Source organism: Theobroma cacao, chromosome 4, assembly GCF_000208745.1.
Source record: "Theobroma cacao cultivar B97-61/B2 chromosome 4, Criollo_cocoa_genome_V2, whole genome shotgun sequence".
NCBI classification, from domain to species: domain Eukaryota; kingdom Viridiplantae; phylum Streptophyta; class Magnoliopsida; order Malvales; family Malvaceae; genus Theobroma; species Theobroma cacao.
The window spans coordinates 20645967-20666841 of record NC_030853.1 but is presented as its reverse complement, the minus strand read 5'-3'; the positions used below and the strand labels follow the sequence as shown (position 1 = coordinate 20666841).

Here is a 20875-nt window from a genome sequence, read left to right as displayed (position 1 = left end):
TGCTAAAGTTTTACTTAGTTAATGACGAGAATGAATCCACTAATTATTATTATTATTTTAATTATGACATCATTAAAAAATTTCTTGAATTTACCATTGAATATGTCTTTATTTCATTTTTAGTTATTCATTTGATTAATTTTTTTTGCCATTATGTTCTTGGAGATATTTTATAACAATCCAAAAACAAAGAAACAAATAACGTTTGAAGTGATTATAATGATCTTGATTGAGATTGTCTGCAATGACCATTGGATATATAAATTGGTAACCAACTTTCCTACTCAGCTGCTTTAATAATTTTAAATCTTTTTGATGGACATTGTTTATGAATTTATTCTCTGTTGTTCCACATTAATTTTCTTTTCAATTGTATGGTCTTTCTTAAATCCGATTAATGTACATAGTCAAATATGGTAGGTGAACATTTGTGTAAAGTCCAAAATCTGTACACTTTCTTTTTGTTATTATAATTGACAGCATCTTAATTACCTAAAAAGGGGGACATTATCTCGTGAAGTAACTTTCTTTGCCACTGTCAGCGATATTTTTTACATTAATTTATTTGAACTTTGATGTCTAGTTTGTACAATCTCAAGTTCTGAAACTTCCGAGGTTCTTCACTCAGTATTTAAACTCTTTCAAAGTGGTAATTTACACTTATTGAGGCGAGAAAGTAAGTGAGAAAGCGAGACATGGACTCTGCATCAACTGAATCGTGTCCTATGAAAGGGGGAGATGGCCTGTATAGTTACACCCAGAATTCCCTGTTTCAGGTACAGTTTTTTACTCTTCTGTAGCTTTAACGTGTCATTGAAGTAAGATAATTTCAAAAATAAGAATAAAATGATAAGGAATTTGCGTGACTAACCCCTCAACTCTTGTTTAATGACTTAAAAATGGTAGTATAAATTATGATGAAAAGTGTTAACTTTTTTTTTTTTTAATTCTTTGGCAGAGAGAAGGAGTTGAGAATGCCTTACTTTTGATTAATGAGGCAATTGCTGAGAAGCTTCATTTAGAGCAAATCATTTCTTCTTCTCCTTCAAAAGCTTTCACTGTTGCGGATTTGGGATGTTCTGTTGGGCCTAATTCTGTCATCGCTGTGCAGAACATTATAGAATCTGTAAAATTAAAGTACCAATCTTATGGCAGCCATAATCAAAACGATCTGGAATTTCAAGCACTTTTCAATGACCTTGTCTCAAATGATTTCAACACCCTTTTTAAGTTTCTTCCATCAGACAGGCAATACTTTGCAGCTGGTGTACCAGGCTGTTTCCAAGGTCGCTTGTTTCCCAAGTCCTCTCTTCATTTTGTCCACTCATCTTATGCACTTCATTGGCTCCTGAGCACACCAAAGGAATTGATGGATAAGAACTCTCCTGCCTTTAATAAAGGGCGGATTTATTATAATAATTCCGCTAAAGAAGTAGGTGAGGCGTACTCAGCTCAATTTGCCAAAGATATGGAGTCCTTTCTAGCTGCTAGGGCAGAAGAGCTGGTTGATGGTGGACTCATGGCTCTTGTCCTAGTATGTCTGCCTGATGATGTTCCTCCTTCACAGTCTACTGCTTCTGGAATTACTGATCTTTTGGAAGCTGCCTTGTTGGATATGGCTAAAGAGGTATTTTATGATCAAAGTTTTATAAATACAAAAAGCCTGATAGAATATAGAATCTCTTTACCTGCTAATTATGAAATAAACAATCCAAGTCAAATATAGGTTATTATTAGCGTTTCCCATTTTCCTGGTAGAAGAGAAAAGCAACAACTTTCTCATTATTTTGCAACCTTGCATGTGTCTTTGGTTTAGCAGAAAAAGGAGGGACCTAACATCAGTTGGCTGCTGGTGTTATACTGATTTACAAATATGTCAACATTAGTAATATCACCACTAATTTCATACGCTCGGATGACTCTTGCTTGCATCAGACATTAGCCCTTTTTTATTTGTTATTTTTTTGATCGGATCAGATGCTGAATAATGTTTTAGGGGCTTGTCAGTGAAGATAAAGTGGACTCCTTCAACTTGCCAAGGTACAACCCAACTCCACGGGAATTAGAGGGCTTGATCAAGATAAATGCTTGTTTTAGCATTGAAAGGATGGAGCGAATATTTCCATCTAAAACTAAACTTGCAATGGCTTCTGATAATGGGGTAGTGATCTCACATTTAAGAGCTATTTGGGAAGGAATTTTAAAGGAGCACTTTGGAGCTGAAATCATCGATGAGCTCTTTGGTCGGTTACTGAGGAAACTTGAGGAGTCTTCCCCCTTCACCCAGAGGTTAAAACATGAGCATATGATTGAATTGTTTGTTCTTCTCAAGCGAAATATGTCTTGATTAATTTGATATTTGATTGTGTATAATGTAAATTATATATGACATGTTGACATTTGAGAGAAGTTAAACTTTATGGTTGCCGGTTGGATTATTTCGAAAACATAGAAACAAGTGTGTTTTTGAAGAGAGTTTTGCCGGCCACCGACCTGATGCTAGCAATCTTGTGATTACGAATATTCTTGATTTTAAGAAGTATCCAAGCTCAAGAAGTTGTACAATATAGCTTGGTGTCCTCCACCGGGTTGCGTACTGATGGTTTTGCGATTGTAAATCCAAGCGTTAGCAGTTGATGGCATTTGTTGGAAATTGGGTAATCCATTGTTTCTAAAGAAAAAAATATATACATATATATAGATATTATATTCTTACAAGAGCCTCAATCCCACGTTGATTCAACTTAAAATAGATCATTTGAAGGTGCTTAAGGATGTCAATCCTTGACAGCAGCAGTTGTTGGTTTCAAAAGACAAAAATCGTTGTTCTTACAAAAGCCTCAATGCCGTATAGAAATCTAAAGAGGCTTTGCAAAGACTTTGTATATGGTAGTACACATGAGTTAACTGAGCCCAAAACCAATTCCGAGTGCTAGGCTTGACAACATGCATTTCTCACTTACAATGCCCTTTGCCTTTGGGCTTTGCACATGTGTCCTGGTAGGTTCACTTTTTAGAAATTATTTCAAATAAAATCGTATTTGATTGAACGTTAATTTGTATAACTTTTTCTAAAATAAGATTGGAGTCTGATTAATAAGTTAATTACAACCTCACATTTTAACTCTGTTTATAAATTATTTAATGTTATTTGATTGGGCATTATTGTGGATTGATTTATTCTAGAATAAGATTGAAATTTGATTTGTAAAAGTTAGATACAATCCCAGGTTTGAACCTTTGTTTTTTATATAAATTATTTTAATTATATTTGATTGATCATTAATTCGGACTGATTTTTTTTCTAGTATAGGATTGAAGTCTGTTTTATAGTTTAGCCACAATCCCACGTTTTAACTTTTTTTTATATAAATTATTTTAATGGTATTTGATTGGGAATTAATTCATATTGAATTTTTTTTTCTAAAATAAGATTGAAGTCTAATTTATAAATTACCCACAATCCCTTGGGTTTAGGCTTTTGAACATGTGTCCAAGTAGGTTCAATTTTTTAAAATTATTTAAATGATATTTCATCAAATGTTAATTTGCATTATTTTTAAAAAAAAATAAGATTGAAGTTTGATTTATGAGTTAACTAGAATCCCACGTTTAAACTCATTCTATAAATTATTTAAATGTTATTTGATTGGGTATTATTTCAGATTGATCTATTCTAGAATAGGATCGAGGATTTATTTATAAGATTGGGTTGGAATAGGTTGATTATACCAAATATTGTGTGAGGGTTTAGACAATCGATTTGGTATGACTTTAAAAATAACTAATAGTTTGTTTTAGTTAGTCATATTAATGAGGTTGCAAATCTTATTGTATACCTTCCTTTCTGGAGTTCAAGCTTTAACAGATCTAATCTCCCATTGACCTAGAAAGATACTTTCTTATCTCTCGTCTCGCCTTGAAGGGATGGCCCTCCGCTTAGGCCCGAAGGCTTGCCCAACTCAGTTAGTGCTCCGGCATAAAATCTTGGGTCCGAGCCTAGCTTCACATTAAATATTATAATAGAAACAAATATATATATATATATATATATCTTTATTTAATTTAAATTTAAAATATATTTATAAATATTAAAAAGTAATATAAAATATAATTTTATATTAATTAAATGATATTTTTTTTATAAAAAGTGAATTTCATTCATTAATAACCACCAAATTAATTATAATATGAAAACTCATAAGATGGATACAATAGTAACAATGGTGGAGACAGAAAAGTGACGACCAACTTCCCTCAGTTTTTTTTTATTTTATTTTTATAAGTATAAAATTGTAAATATATAAGTTGCCACCCTTACATAAAACAACTTATTTGGGTTAACATGGTGGTAAGTCCTTTAAGTTAAAATTTGGACACTTGGGTTTAATTCTTTCTAGGCTCAAATTTTAAAATTTTTTTTCCTTATACAGTAAACCCAAATTTCCCTATAAAGTAAAACATGCATTGCTTAATTGTCTAAATTTGTAATTATTTTTCTTTTTTCCTTATAGAGTAAACCCAAATTTTCTTATAGAGTAGACTCAATTTCCTTATAGAGTGAAAGATGCATTGCTTAACTGCCTAAATTTGTAATTATTTTTCTTTTTTCCTTAATAGAGTAAACCCATTCTCCTTATAGAGTATACCCAAATTTTGAAATTATTTTTTTTTCATTGCTTAATTGCTTAAAAGTTATAATTGTTTACTTTAATTTTTCTTATAATCTGCTAATTCGATTTGAGCATTTATGCAATATGTACTTTTCCTAAAAATTCTTCACTTTTTTAGTGTAACATTACTTAAGTATTTTGTATTATTGTATATAATATCTTATGCATTACTTAACTATCTAAAAACTATAATTTTTTACTTTGATTTTTCTTCTAATTGGTTGATTTGATGTAAACACTTATGCAATATGTCATTCGTTAACATGAAAAACTGAATAAGAATGTGATTAAAATATTTTAAAAATTTCAATAATCTTAGCTTACTTTTCCAAATTAAATAGGTATAAAGTAATTGTTAGAATTATTGGCACGAATTTAGTTATTGATGAATTTGAAAGTATAAAAACATGTTGAGCACAACTTATTGTACTTAATGTAAAAATTTAATATTAATTTTTCTTTATGCTTTATATCTATTTATATTGATGAATTTAAAAATTTATATTTAAATTGTAAATAAAATTTTATATTATAATTTAATTTAATTTTAAAAGTAATTAATTTTTTGTTTTAAATCAAATAATTGATTCGATCCATAACCTTATATGATTGTTTTTTAATCACCTCTCATACAAAATCCTGAATTTGTTACTACCAATTAGGGACACTTCCTCATCGTTTTTTCCGCACTCTCTCTAAGAAGAATGGCCTCTAATGTTTCTACACATTGGCCATGCTCCGACACTCGTAGTTTCATCAACTGAGATGGCTCAAGAAATGGTGAAGAAGAGTGATACTGTTTTCTCAATCCGGCCTATAACCACAGCCTTGAATATTTTGCTTTACGGAGTGCGAAGACGTCGGCTTTGCACCCTATGGTGAGTATTGGAGACAAGCCAGGAAGATTTGTGTTGTTGAACTATTAAGCCTGAAAAGAGTGCAATCGTTTCACTTTGTTATAGAAGAAGTGTTAGCGCTAATTAATAATTAAGATACGTCGTGAATCTCTGGTTGGAGGTTCTATTGATTTAAGTGAAATGTTGCTTTGCACCACACATGACATAATATCTAGGAGTGTTATCGACCGAAAGGGTGACGGAGAAGTTGGTGATGGATGCTAGTCATCAATCAAATGATATAGTTGAAATGCAACATCAAGGAAACTCAAGATTACATCCGCCTACTCCTGTCATGCCTCCTCGACAAACCTCCGCAATTGCAAAATTGGGAGGATACGATATTCCTCCCAAAACAAGGGTGCTTGTGCTTTTCAAAAAAAAAAACAAGGGTGCTTGTGAATATATGGGCAATTCAAAGGGATCCTAAGCTATGGGACATGCAGGAAGTGTTTCTGCCAGAGAGATTTGAAAATGTGACAGTTGATTTCAAAGGTCAGAACTTTGAATTCATCCTATTTGGTGTGGGAAAGAGGATTTGCCCTGGAATGTTATTTGGGGTTGTTGTCGTTGAATATCTAATTGCCAACCTTCTTTATTGGTTTAACTGGAAGTTGCCTGATGATATGGTTGCCGAAAACTTGGACATGACTGAAGCTTTCGGCTTGGTCGTTTCTATGAAATTCCCTCTTCGGCTAGTACCCCTAGATTATCGTCCATGATATTTCTATTTGTGGTCCATGTTTCTCAGTGTCCATTACTCAATTTGGAAGGACGGGGAAGTACAGTGCAGGGGTTCCCACACTGGACCCCTAAAACGACACACCGGGGCTTTGATGGAAGGGGGTGTCCCTTGGGACAAGCTTCCACTATGATTGAGGTTGTATTACCAAGTGCCCTTAGGGATTCCACCGGTTGTCTTTCTAACAAAAAATAAATTGTTCTTAAATAATGTATGATGTAAATCTCATTAGATATAGCTAGATATAGCTGTGAAAGATCAAATAAAAAAAAAAAGAAAATTATGAGAAATGGTCATCTTGATAACTTGATTTTAAAAATAACACCAAAAATAAAATTAACTGTTTTTAATCATATTTAGTTATGACTTGATAAAAATAAATTTGAAACCATTTTAAATAAATTAAACAATTTATTACAATTTTTCCATAACATCTGTGTTTTTAATTTTTCTCTCTCACTATTCAGCTCTCTCTAGTTTTATCTATGTTTCTCTTTGGCATCTGTTTGCTATGCTCTCGATTTCTCTCTCTCGCAATTTCAAAACGCCAAGCGATGGTTTTGATGTGTTTGGGGTGAGTGACAATTTGGGGAATTTGATTTTTAAATGTTTTGGATGAAACTAAAATAGTAGAAATGATTACAAATGTTTAAAATAATTTTTAATTAGATCAATTCAGGCATAGACACCAATAAATTCAAGAATTTGAAATTTATAAACTTAGGGTTTCATATGAATTTTTTTTTATTTTTAGCCAAAATAAGTGTTTTAGATAAGAAAAATTGTGTTTTGTTTTATGAAAACATGTTCAAAACATTTTAATCGATGTCAAATCGTCAAAAAAAATGTAAAGAGTTTAAAAGATTTGAAATTTTAGTTCGTAAGTAACAACAATATTTTAAACATTAAAGTATAACAAAATTTTTTTTTAACATAACATGTAACAATAATATTTTTTCAATATGGGGTATAATAATAATATTTTTTTAATATAACATGTAATAATAATATTTTTTTAATATAACTAGTAACATGTTTTTGTAAAAGGCATGTAACAACTTTTTTTAACTGTGACATGTAACATATTTTTGTACATGACATGTAATAATATTTTTTCAATATGTCGTGTAAATCATGCGCATGGCTTCTAACATCATGGGCACTTGAATATGAGAAGGTTTCATTAAGAGTAATTTTGTTCAATTTAGTTAAAAACAATTAAAATTATAAAAAAATTATTTTTTAAAACATCTTATCTTTGAGGGTTATTTTTTAAAATATTCCAAACAAATTCATTTTATCACTTTATTATGTTATTGATAAGAATAAAAAACATATGTAATTAATGATAATAGTAATATTGAACTTTTATTTCAAGTAAAGGAATAAAAATATATAATTAAAATAAAGGTTTTATGTTATGCAAAACCTTTGACTTATTCAAAAAATTTAAATAAATTTTTATTTTTTATTTCATTTAATCAAATTTCTATATTTTTTATTTTGGGTCAAATAAATCTTTATTATTAGTCAAAATGTCAATTATTATTTTATATTCAAATGACATTGACGTGACACTGACGTGAAGAATAAATAATGCGACATAACTATATAATCATGTTACATCAACATGCCACTTCTTCATTCATTATGATATGTCTAATATGTCATGTGAATACCATGTCAACATTACGTGACATAGAATGACAAACGAACAATTTGAGTAAGTTAACTATTAATTATGAGAGTTTATTTGATTCAAATTAAAAATATAAGAGTTTATTTGATTCAAGATAAAAGATTAGACGCGATAAACATATAAGATCTTATTTGAATTTTTCTAAATAATTTAGAACTTTTTTTATAAATTATGTCAAAAATAAAATAAATTATGTTACCTATCAAGCATATCTTTTCAGTTAAAAATGTTTGGCCCGTAACAAGTGATATTAAAATAGGCTCAACTCTTCATTGATGTGAAATCCCTATAAGAGATATCAAGATCGAAAATAAACTCGGATCAATGTAATGAAGTCTTGTACCACATCAATAAAAAATGAAGTGAATCCTGAATCTCATAAGACAAGTCTTTTAAATTATAAACATGCATACACAAAGTCCTCAAGGACTTCATTGCTTGGCTTTACAATACTGCTTCTCTTTTTTAATTATTTCTTTTGGCTTTGCTTTGTTATGTTTTTCTTGTTTTTCTCAGCCATGTTCCTCTCGTTCCAACATCTGATATACCTTTAACTTGGATGAATTAAATTTCTCTTAGCCTTGAAGAAGAAAATTTCCATTGCTCCCATTTGGTGCAGTAGAAAATTCTGAAGGGCAATAAAGGATGTTTCCTACTAACGCTCTTGGTGGCTTGGCAATTTAAGTCTGGGCCCTAATAGAAATTTAATATGTTCTACAATGACATATATCTTAATTGCAGGTATTTCTTTGGGGCTTATTAAAATAAATTCAGTTTTACCTTTCAAATAAAATAATATCTTTGAATCAAGGCAAGCAGGCTTGGAGTTAAAACTTTAAAACCCAAACCTGACCTGAGTCAAACACGGCATATGAGCCTGGGCAGCTAACCCAGCCTGTAGGGAGATCTAATCTAATATTTTAAGCCGGAAACATAGACTAAACAGTCTAAATTAAAATAGAAAAAAGGTGTAGTTATTATCGGCATGTGATTGATCTGACTTACAAAATAGTTAATTGAATATATACGTAATTATGCATGGAGAAGAAAATGATGTCTTCAATGCGGGCCAACAGCCACAATTTCTCTTGCCTTTCAGACTTGCATCAGCTGAAATTTATGTTCTTACTCAATTTAATTTGTTTTTGGTTGATGAAAAAGTATATGCGAATATTTAATGGGTTATTCAAAGAACCATGACCAATTCACCGCGAGGTGCATCTTTTTCTACAATGACAGCCACAAATCTTGGTTAAGTAGCTCTATATTCAAGCTATCAGGATGGCTACATATACATGGAAGATGCAATGCTGGAATATTACCCATAAAAACTCCTAAGACCATGACCAATTCAAGTGGAAAATTGCCAAGCCACCGTACATGTTGACTTCTGCTTTTAATAGTCAAATTTATGGATTGGTTTTGAACACGCTAATAATCAAAGAGGTAAAACGACAAAGAGATGAACTTTGCAATCTTTATAATGTTAATAATTATGTCTTGGTACTAAAGCAGCTGGTTTACTGAGATTGCTGTCTGACCGTGGAATTTATACTCCACAAATGATTTAATTTATTTTAAATTTGAATATATATATATATATATATATAAGTATTTTATTACACAAAAGAAAATGATTCTCTTCTCTATCTCATAAACTTAACTAATTTCGTTTCGAAATTCAAAGATCAAACTTTGAAATTAAATTATCAAGTTTTAACGGTTACGGTGTTTATAAGACAATAATTAATTTGTATCACACGTCACTTAAAGCATCGGGCTGACTTTTCATTTTCTCACATGATGTGTATCTGCTTGCTATAAATCTTACCGTTCCGTCTGAGTGCCGCACGCTTCAGCTATAGCAACTTTGTTGAAACGATTAAGTTTCGAGCTTCAGAAAATTTAAAGACATGGCTGCAGATGAGACCAAAGTATTGCCAGAATCATATCCCATGAATGGTGGAGATGGGAAAGTCAGCTATGCTCGTAACTCCTTCGCTCAGGTTCTGAAATTTTATTTTTCAAATTCTACTGTATATTCTTTTGCATCTCAAAAGTTTTGGTCCCTAGATATTTTGAGTACACGAATGATTGAATGTTCTTGCAAAGATCATGATGATGACGTCTTCTTTTCCCATGCAGAGGACAGCAGTGGATGCTTCCAAGAAATTTATAAGCGAAGCGATAGCTGACCTCTCGACATTGAATTTGATCCCATTCTGGATTCATCTATCAGATTTGGAATAGCAGACTTGGGCTGTGCCGCTGGGCCTAAAACATTCTATGCAGTGCAAACCATCATAGAAGCTGTAGACAGCAAGTACGCAAAGCAGCATCAGAAATCTAAAGCTCTAGAATACCAAGTGTTCTTCAATGATCACGTCAACAATGATTTCAATACTCTCTTCAGAACCCTCCCTTCCCCGCTGCGATACTTTCCTGTTGGAGTGCCTGGTTCTTTTTATGGCCGCTTATTTCCTAAAGATTCTGTTCATTTGATGCACTCATCTAATTCATTGAACTGGCTTTCTAGAGTTCCTAAAAGTGTTGGAGATATCAACTCCCCGGCATGGAATGCAGACAGTATATATTGCACTGGAACTGTAAAAGAAGTAGTTGAAGCTTATTCAAGTCAATACAAGAAAGACATGGAGAATTTTCTGAATGCTAGAGCATTAGAGCTTGTTGGTGGAGGGCTGTTGGTGCTGGTTCTTGGTGGTGTTCCTAATAGCGTCACTTCAAGTCAAACTGCTATTGGTAAGGATTACGAAATTCTTGGCTCTTGCCTGGTTGACATGGCGAACAAGGTGAGCGCAACCAATACCATAGTTTTATAAGTCTACATCCACCACAACTCAAGACTGTTTTTTTATACAAATCTCTGATAATGCTCAGTTTTCTGAAACTAATGATATTGTTGTTCATTGCAGGGATTAATTTCCAAAGAAAAAGTGGAGTCCTTTAATTTGCCTATATACTATGCATCACCTAATGAGATTGAGAAATTGATTCAAGACAATGGTTGTTTCAGCATTGTGAGGATGGAGACATTTCCTGGCAACAGAAAGCACATTTACAATTCCCAAATGTGGACACTGATTGTAAGAGCTGGCTTCGAGGCAATTATAAGTAATAACTTCGGAAGTGAAATGGTTGAAGAGCTATTTGAGCTCTACACCAAGAAACACATGGATAATGTTTCTATCTTTAGTAGGGATGATGTTATAAGTCTCCTACACTTGAATATTGTTCTCAAGCGCAAAATTTAGTGCAAGGAGTGTTATGACTCCACATCTACACTGTTCTGCTGCTTTGGTTCTAATTTTCCTTGAGCTTGGTAAAAAGAAATAAAACAATCATCATCTCCAGGGACAACAATTCTATATAGACTCCAATTTGGAAAGTCTTGAATTCGAAATTTGAGAAGGGATGGATGATATTCACTGTGTAATCCAAAATCATATATGATATATAATAAAATATTTATTTTTAAATATTATTATGCTAGTGACTAATATGGGTTCAAGGTCGGTTTAGGGTAAGACCATTAAAGCAAGGGCTTTAGATCTCAAATTTTCATAAGTTTCATATTTTATAATAATAATATAATTAATTATATTAAAAATATATAAAAATTAAGATAATTAATAAAATATCTATTTATTCTGTCATGCCTAATAAATATTTATTTTTTCATCACTTCTACATCTCTATTGATTCTTAACTGTTTATCTCATTTCTCATTAAAGAGGTAAAAGTAAAAATAATTAATAAAATGACATATTCTCTCACTTCCCTAATTATAAATATGTTAAGGTTAAAATAATTAATAAAATGACATATTCTCTCACTTTCCTAATTATGTGCTTAATAAATCTTAATTTTTGATCACTTCTCAATTTCTAAAATGCTATTAATTCCTAACTATTTCTCCTAGTTCCAATTAAGTAAGGATAATATGTATTTAATAGTCTCCAACCACTATTTTTTATATATATATAAAATCAATTATTTTTTAATTTATAATATCTACGTATGAATTTTCTTTTCTCATTTGATCTTTCTTCTTTAACTTCAATAAATAAGATTTTATTTTCTTAATTTTAATAAAAAAAATCTCATTTGAATATTTAACTTTAGGCTTTTGAGGTAATTGAGCCGTTCATGTATAGCTTGATAGTGCCTCTCTTTTTTTGTCGTAAAATTGAGATATTGAATTGTAGTCCAACTTAAGCACCATAAGTGGATTGAATCAAGGGTGTATATATTGGCATTTGGTTGTATTAAGTTTAAGGAAAGAGATGAGAGGATTAAATTCTATGCTGTAACTACAAATGAACACTAGTCTTTACATATTAGTTTCATCGTATGATAATTGTGCATCCATGGTTTTAATATGTGGTTGCAAATGTGTAGCCTTTTTCACATGATTAAACACAAGAACTAATTGGTAGATAAGGCATCATCAGCCTTTTTTGACCAACGTAGGCAATGATGGGCACTTGGCATACCCTTGACCGAAAAGAAACTTCTTGATTGTATATTCATAGCTTGGACACCGATTTCTACCCTTTATTCAGACCCCTTTATCCGAAAATGTTCAAACTTGATCCTTAGACCTTTATCTGAATAGTAACCGCTAAACAAGAGCACTATAATTACGGACAAATAGCAAACGATAAAAGCGTGAAAATGTTGAATATATAGATATAATATTCCAATTATTATCATATTTTTCAAGAAAACTAGTGATGCTCCTTTAGCGGGCCAACAGCCGCAGATTCTACTAGTCTCTCGAGCCTTTGAAACTTGAATCAAGTGAAAGTATTTGTTCTTATCACTTGTCTTTTGGACATAAAAACAAAATTATATGCACATTAGCCTGTAGGATAACTAATAGTCAAAGAAAAAGAATGGACATGTAGAATTATACTTACGGTTAGTACTCAAGGATATGAATGATGGTAAGAGAATGAAATTGATGTGACATTTTCTTTACTCTTTGATATTTTTCAATTGAAAGCAGTCTTTGACTCTCCCAATTTGTTCATTAGATTGTAATTAAATAATAAACGTACAGTCTAACCTGTTCATTCTGCCTTTTGAACAGCGTTGGTTTCAATGCATTTCAAAAAAAAAAATGGCGTTGGTTGCATCATGCATGACTTAATTAGCTAGGAATTCATTTTCTCAGATGATGTGTGCAGCTTCTAGATGTGTATATCAAGCTTAATAATTAAGTACTGCAGCTAAGGCGACTTTTCTTACGACAATTTTCTAGCTTCAGGACTTAGCGAAAGCATTGCAGCTTCATAATAGCAATAAGCGATCTGGCTTAAGCTAGTACAGAAAGGAAAATGGCTGCCATGGAGAGCAAAATATTACCAGGATCATATCCGATGAATGGTGGAGATGGGAAAGTTAGATATGCTCGTAATTCTCAAACTCAGGTTCCTTTTTTTCCAGTTCTATTATCGCATACCTTTCCAATTTTCCATCTGAATTTTTGTTTTTGACACGAGTTCAAACATGATAACAACTGTCTGCCTTGTTAGCAGAGAAGAGCAGTGGATGACGCCAAGAAAATTATCAGTGAAGCAATTGCAGACCTTCTGGACATAGAAAATCTCACTCTGGAATCATCTAACAGATTCCAAATAGCAGATTTAGGCTGTGCCACTGGGCCAAACACATTCTACGCAGTGGAAAACATCATAGAAGCTGTGGCCAACAAGTACAAAACCTTGCATAAGAATCCTCAAACTCTAGAATATCAAGTGTTCTTCAGTGACCGAATCGACAATGATTTCAATACCCTATTCAGATCCTTCCCTTTCCCGAGGCCATACTTTGCTGTTGGAGTGCCTGGCTCTTTTTATGGCCGCTTGTTTCCTGCAGAATCTATTCATTTTATGCACTCTTCAAATTCATTGAACTGGCTTTCTAGAGTTCCTAATTATGTCGGAGATATCAATTCTCCAGCATGGAATGGGAGCAGTATATATTGTAGAGGAGATGCAAAAGAAGTAGCTGAAGCTTATTCAAGTCAATACAAGAAAGATATGGAGACTTTTCTAAACGCTAGAGCACAAGAGCTTGTTGTTGAAGGGTTGATGGCATTGGTTCTTGGTGGTCGTCAAGATGGAGTTCCTCTTTGTCAAACCAATATGGGCAAAACCTATGACTTTCTTGGTTCTTGTCTATTCGACATGGCCACCGAGGTAAGTATTGGATTAATATTAACTTAAGGATAAGACTGAAGATTCTAGGAATATCATTGTTTTCCTTCCTTCCATTATTACATTATTGTCACTTTCAAATCTATGAAACTCATTTCTAAATTGTGAATTCCACAAATATAAATCTATGTTATAGATAAAATTATGAATTTCAAAAGTGAAAATATTGAATTATATATGTATACATATTCTTGACAATTTATTAAATTAACTATTTTATCCTTTATGAATGATTTTCTTGTCATCTTTATTTATTTCTTTATTAATATTATATTAAATTTTCCTTAATTTTGAATGTGAGTTGGTTGTTGACATCTAAAGAGTCCATTCTGAACGCTGTTTTATTATTGAATGGATCAAAATTAATTTTCAGGGAATAATTAGCAAAGAAAAAGTGGAATCTCTTAACCTACCTCAATATTATCCATCGATTAGTGAGATTGAGGAGTTGATCAACACCAACGGTTGTTTCTGCATTGAGAAGATGGAGACATTTCCAGGCCCTGGAAAGCATTTTTACGATGTCCAAATGTGGTCAATGATAGTAAGAGCTGGCTTTGAGGCAATCCTGCAAAATCACTTTGGAAGTGAAATGGTGGAAGACTTCTTTGAGCGTTACGCTAAGAAACATGCTGATAATCTCTTCATGTTTGACGGAAATGATGTTCAAAATCTTCTGCAAATCAATATTGTTCTCAAGCCCAAAGTTTGTTGAAACAAGTATTATTTTTTATTAGCTAGGCAAAGATTCAGGTGAATGAGATAAATTACCGCTTAATTGGCTTGAGATTACTATCAAATAAATTGAGTATTTATTATTGACGAGTTTGAGTACTGTACTGTATCAGTTGCTTTCCCTTTTATTTGGGATGTGTATCATTTTTCAAATGGAACTTTCACCCAAAGCAAACCAAGAGGGAACCTTCTTTCTCGCACAATCATTAATCAACTGTGAAAGTCTATTTTTCAATTGAAGCAGTCTCCCAATCATTTGTTTAATTATGTTCATTAGATTGTAATTAAACAAAATTAATAGATTTGTTATGAATATTTTTGTGAATATTCATTTATGTTATATAATTTAGATTTGGATGTAGATTAAATTAGATGAAAAGTAAGATTTAATTCATCCATCTAATCTCTTAGTATTATCTCAATTTTGTAAATTCTATCTAAATAAGAGGTTATTAGCTTATAAATAGACCATTTCACTTCATTTGTTAATACACACTTAGAATAAAATCTTCTTACTCTCATTAAATACTTTTTCTCCCTCTAAATACTTTCAAGTTATATTTCTCCTATAGTTGTTTTTTAAAGTTATATTTCATAACACGTTATCAATATGATTTTTTAATCTCTCAAGTTTTGATATTATTTTATTTTCATCATCTACAAGCTTCAATAAGATTTTTATCCATTCTCGATAGTGAATGCTATATCATTTAATAATTATGGTCATAGATATGGAAGTAATCGTCATAATTATTTACATTATCATTATTTTAATTCTAAAAATACATTTTATCCATTAAAAATGAATGAATAATATATATATATATATATATATATATATATATATATATATCCTTGTCGTATTCACCATTAGTTGCCACATTGCATGATTACAAAAAATTATAGCACCCTCTTAATTCTATCTTAAGAAAAAGAAAGAAAACAAGAGATAAAATGATTTAAAAAATCAAGACATAATACTTGAAAAAATTTAAAAACTATTTAAAAGTTTTTTTATTACGTTCAATCGAATCTTTATACTTTTATTTTAGATTAAATAAGCCTTTATAATTAATAGTTGATTAATTGTCATTAATCAAAATGTCATTTGTCATTTTATATTTATGTGACAGTAACGTGATGTTGACATGGTGTTGATGTATGACCCTATTATCATGTTATATTAATATGCTATGTTATTATCTATTATGATATGTAAACATGTCACATCAACACCATGTGACATAAAATGTCAAGTAATATTTTGATTAAATCAACCATTAATCATAAAAGTTTATTTAACTTAAAATAAAAATATAAAAATTTATTTAAATCAAAATAAAAATATAAAGACTTTAGTTTTTTTTTTGTTTTTTGCAAATCATGCACTACATTATCAGCCAACAATCAAAAACTAGGAGAGTATGAAACAACAATTGCCAACAACTAAGAGCTAGGGGCATGTGAACAACATGAGTTGCCAACAACCAAGAGCTAGGGGCTTTGAAGACGGCACTGATATCATGTTAGAAACACTAAGAAGAAGGGAAATTTAAATTGTATATTGATACTTATTTTGTGTTATATATATACACACACATATATACATAAGGTTAATCCTAATTTTATTTATAATCTAATTTTAACTAATTAATAATATTATAATAAGATATTATAATCTAATTAAGTAATACTGTTGTATTACAACTCTAATTAAATAACACATATCATAATCTTAACATATGTCAAAAATCAATAACTTTTCATATGAAAATAAAATTAAAAAAAAAAAACACGAACTTATGTTAAGGAAACAATTTGTCTTGTTGCTAATAAAAAGATAATTGAACAATTTCTTGAGAGATAATTGGAGTAAGAAAAACAAATCAAGAAATCATGCAAAATATACGAAAGAATAATGATTATAGAAAAAAAAAATTTAATTTATTATATAAAGAACAATGGGTATAAGATGATTGCAAGCGGATTGGAATGTCTCTAGCTAGGTATCAATGATCGATGGAAAGGAGGAGATTTTCACTCTCTACTTTCTGCCAAAGATTTTTATCTTTAAAAATAAAGAAAAAAATTGCAATGAGTGGTAACTAAGAAGAAGCTTGTAGTCTTCTATTGGTGGACGTTTAGCAAAGATCAATTTAAGCAACCCTAATTCAGGTGGAAGAAATAGAGATGGCAGCTACACTCCAAGGGATGGAGAATAGAAAAAGAATTTTATCCCAACTCACTTTAGTTTTGCTGGGCCTGGATTCCCAAACCCATGCCTACCCAATTCACTACTCATATTCATGTCAGTCTACAAATCCACACAAGCCCAATCTATCATATATCAAGCAATTAAACCATGTCAATTTAGGCAAGTATATATTGTCCGGTAAGAGTGGATACAGAGAAATAAGTACCCAAAAAAATATCATTTACTATAGTTTACAATATCGTGAAAATTTGAGGTTTTCCCTATTATTTACTACGATCTTGTTGCTTTCAACTCAAACCTCAATGTGTTTATAAAGTCAAAACACCCTCTCTCTCTCTTGTAAACATATATCCAAAGCTTTAAAATTCTTGTTGCTTGGCTTGTTAGTCGTTATGTTGTTTGTTCTTACTTACCAGTAGTACATGTGAGAAGATTCTTTTGTTTGCATGTACTTGGATAACGCCCAAATGACATATTTAATAGAATTTAAAGGTTTATTTTTTTATATTTACGTACAAATTATGTTTGGTTTGGTTTGCTTAAAGTTGGGGAAGTCGATTAATTACATTTCTTCCTCAATTAATTAAACTTTTGGGTGTTTTATGAAACACCGAATGAATCTTGTTTTGGTTGGTTTTCTTTAACTCTTTTAAAGGGTAGCCGTCCATGCTTTTAGGTTGACTCTTGTTTCAAAAACAGTCCAACGCTTCAAGGAATTTGCCAGTTTTCATTGGTATATATGTTGTTGTGTTTCATTTCCCTTCCACACTTTCTGTCCTTCTCTCTCTATATATAGAAGCTTAAATTGGAGAAAAAATATTGCAGATGTTATGAACGGTTTGTTTTCAGTTTACGGTATGTGTAACTCTCATCTCTCTTTATCGTTTTTCCTGTTCTTGGTGTTGCTATGTTAAATGATTGTCAATTGGAATAATGAACTTGAGCTGTCATCTACTTGCTTCCAAAAATTAATCTTTCTCTTCTTACTATTATTATTATTATTATTTTGAAATTAAGGTTATGTGGTTGCTTATGTTATCGTGAATTGATTTGTACCAAAATATATATTTTTGATGTAATATTTAAAAAAATTTCTAAATTATTTTAAAATTTTTAAATAAATTATTATTATTGTATTACGTTTAATCAAGTCATTTTATTTTTATTTTGAACCAATAAACGTTTACGACTAATGGTTCACTAACTGCTACTAATAAAAAATATTACTTATTATTCTATGCCATATGATGTTAATGCGGAATGCTAACATATCATATTGGTTGATGATATGACATGATAATATAACTATGTGATTTTTTTCATTATTTACATCAATGTCATATCATGAGTATAAAATGACAAGTGACATTTTCATTAATAAAAATTAATTAACTATTAATTATAATAGTTTATTTGATTTAAAATAATAATATAAGAACTTGACTAAACGTAATAAAAAATAAAAATTTATTTAAATTTTCAAAATAATTCATGAATTTTTTATAAATATTATATTCTTCTATTACAACGTAATAAGCAAGTACTTTGTTAAATAATATGATTGATATCGTATAAGTTTTGATTTGAAATCTTGAAAACTTCATTGTATTCTTTTTGGTTTCTCACTCTAGTGTCTTCTTATTCTTCTCATTCATCTTTCGTCACCTTGCATTTCTTTATTCTTGCTTTATTTTTTCCATGATCAGTTTAACATTGCTTATAGTTGCAAGATTCAACTAGCTATACATGTTTTCTTATTCAAAGTCAGAGTGATTAAAATAATACGAGGCCCCTTTCATCCTGCTACATATGAATGAAAAAGAAAACTTCTAATTCATCTACATGAGATTTTTACTAGCTAGGTATTTTTTTTTTTATCTTCCACATCACAACATCACGAAACTTAAATAGATTATTTAGTTTAGTGAAAGAGACTAAACGTGTGAATGACTCTGTGACTTCAGCACTAATATTTTGGAGTAAAATGGAACCAATTGAAGAAGGAAATTTGCAGACACCTCTATCTTATTTAATCATTTATTAGTCAAAAGAAATTGGACACGCGAAAGAATTTATTGGTAGGAAGTTTCCACTTATCTTGAATACATTACACTAAGCCCTTATGCTATATGCACGGGCGAACTCATATTGAAAGAAGTAGTGTCATCACTTCTAAAAAGTTTTATTTGTTATACTATTAGTCTAGGGGTTTGTGTAGTCGACATATAATTAATATATTAATAAATTTATTATTTTTTTACAATTTTATAGGGAGTGGGGTCAAACATTTTAAGTAAAAGTGATTTATCAAAATGTAATTTATATATTCATATTAAATATTAACAAAAAAACTTTATTTTATTATTTAAGATTTTATTAAAAAAATCAAAGCCTAAACTATTTTCTTTGTCTAAAAATTCAAATCCCCTATCTTCTTGGTTATTGATTGTGTTTTTCACTCTCTCAAAACAACTCATCTAGGCTTTAGTTGTAAATAATTTTCAACATAAATTAGGTTTTTAAATGCTTCATGTCTAAATATTTTTTGATTAATTTGATAGTTTTAGTTCATAATTATAATCTAGCTAATTAAAATAGTATTGTATGTCAAATAATATCTTGAAATTATGAGTCTTTCTTCTTTTATTTATTTTGTAGATATATTATTTGATTATTTGATTTTTGTATTTAATTTTATGTGGTTTGTGGATACTTATATTTAGTTATGATCAATGAATAGAAATTTGTCATATTTTTAATTGTTGAACTTAATAATTTGCTACATAAGATCATATTTTATTTAATTCTAATATCTTAGTTTATGCTAATGAGTAATAATTTTTAACAAGTTTTTATACTTTTAGATAAATAAACTATGAAAAGATATTTACACCGGAGCATTTGGCTTATTGGTTGGTACATAATCTCATGCCTAAAGAGTAGGGTTCGAATCTCCCCTCCTCCAATTATAAAAAAAAAAAACTATGAAAAGATATTTTAAAAGAAAATAAAATTTAAAAATTTTAACGAGTAAATGAATAATTGTTTGGTGACATACATTGAATGTACCGTTTTCATAGTGTTTCTACTGATGCTATCATGTACTATTTTCAAAATATGAAAAATCATCATGAATAATTATAATTATCTTAGATTTTTTTTTGTACTTTGAAGTATTAAATAAATATATTGAATTTACATTTTCTTTAATTTAATGTTAAAATTTCTAGCTTATGGATTTTAACATATTTATATTTTTTGAATTAGTATTATTTAGTTATTATACCGTTTACAAAAATTTCCTTGTCTGCCTCTTGTTTATGGATTATATTCATCCTTCACATTTTTCTTCTTGATGTGGCAACCACCAAATTCAAGAAATCTAAGAAATTAAATAAAAAAAATCTTACCCTAACCAAGATCAAGAACAAAAGTTGTTGCCAAAGTTTTGGTTCAACCCAAGTTGCGTTTAATTGATATTGCAATGTTGATGAACTTAATAGTAAATATTGCAATATGCATTTTGTACATTATCCGCCCCCAATTTTGCATATTTTTCTCTATGTTTTTGGGTTCCTTTCTTCTTTTTTTTTCCTTTTCAATGTTTTAGGACTCCTTTTTTTTTTTTAATTTTGATGTTAGAAAATTTAGGCATGTTTCCTTTTCCCTCTTA

The 20875-nt window shown here is 30.3% G+C and overlaps 3 protein-coding genes and 1 pseudogene across 3 annotated transcripts; all 4 read left to right on the top strand.

Moving 5' to 3' along the window:
- Positions 696 to 2347, top strand: LOC18601960 (probable S-adenosylmethionine-dependent methyltransferase At5g37990). The gene is made up of 3 exons (XM_018119052.1): positions 696 to 776; positions 959 to 1627; positions 1997 to 2347. Exons 1-3 carry the CDS (start codon positions 696 to 698, stop codon positions 2345 to 2347), a joined length of 1101 nt encoding a protein of 366 aa, XP_017974541.1.
- Positions 5332 to 6291, top strand: LOC108661600 (annotated as a pseudogene).
- Positions 9873 to 11492, top strand: LOC18601959 (probable S-adenosylmethionine-dependent methyltransferase At5g38780). Its single transcript, XM_007033068.2, has 3 exons — positions 9873 to 10016; positions 10156 to 10820; positions 10944 to 11492. The coding sequence occupies exons 2-3, from the start codon at positions 10512 to 10514 to the stop codon at positions 11280 to 11282; spliced, it is 648 nt and encodes a 215-aa protein (XP_007033130.2). The 5' UTR covers positions 9873 to 10016; positions 10156 to 10511; the 3' UTR covers positions 11283 to 11492.
- LOC18601958 (probable S-adenosylmethionine-dependent methyltransferase At5g37990) lies at positions 13280 to 15130 on the top strand. Its single transcript, XM_018119341.1, has 3 exons — positions 13280 to 13463; positions 13572 to 14234; positions 14626 to 15130. The coding sequence occupies exons 1-3, from the start codon at positions 13371 to 13373 to the stop codon at positions 14965 to 14967; spliced, it is 1098 nt and encodes a 365-aa protein (XP_017974830.1). The 5' UTR covers positions 13280 to 13370; the 3' UTR covers positions 14968 to 15130.

Excerpts from the sequence above, each read along its gene's own strand:
- LOC18601960 (XM_018119052.1), top strand. The coding sequence starts at position 696 with ATGGACTCTGCATCAACTGAATCGTGTCCTATGAAAGGGGGAGATGGC. Across the intron at positions 777-958 it reads CCCAGAATTCCCTGTTTCAG|AGAGAAGGAGTTGAGAATGC; the intron begins GTACAGTTTTTT and ends ATTCTTTGGCAG. Across the intron at positions 1,628-1,996 it reads TGTTGGATATGGCTAAAGAG|GGGCTTGTCAGTGAAGATAA; the intron begins GTATTTTATGAT and ends ATAATGTTTTAG.
- LOC18601959 (XM_007033068.2), top strand. The coding sequence starts at position 10,512 with ATGCACTCATCTAATTCATTGAACTGGCTTTCTAGAGTTCCTAAAAGT. Across the intron at positions 10,821-10,943 it reads TGGTTGACATGGCGAACAAG|GGATTAATTTCCAAAGAAAA; the intron begins GTGAGCGCAACC and ends TGTTCATTGCAG.
- LOC18601958 (XM_018119341.1), top strand. The coding sequence starts at position 13,371 with ATGGCTGCCATGGAGAGCAAAATATTACCAGGATCATATCCGATGAAT. Across the intron at positions 13,464-13,571 it reads CTCGTAATTCTCAAACTCAG|AGAAGAGCAGTGGATGACGC; the intron begins GTTCCTTTTTTT and ends CCTTGTTAGCAG. Across the intron at positions 14,235-14,625 it reads TATTCGACATGGCCACCGAG|GGAATAATTAGCAAAGAAAA; the intron begins GTAAGTATTGGA and ends ATTAATTTTCAG.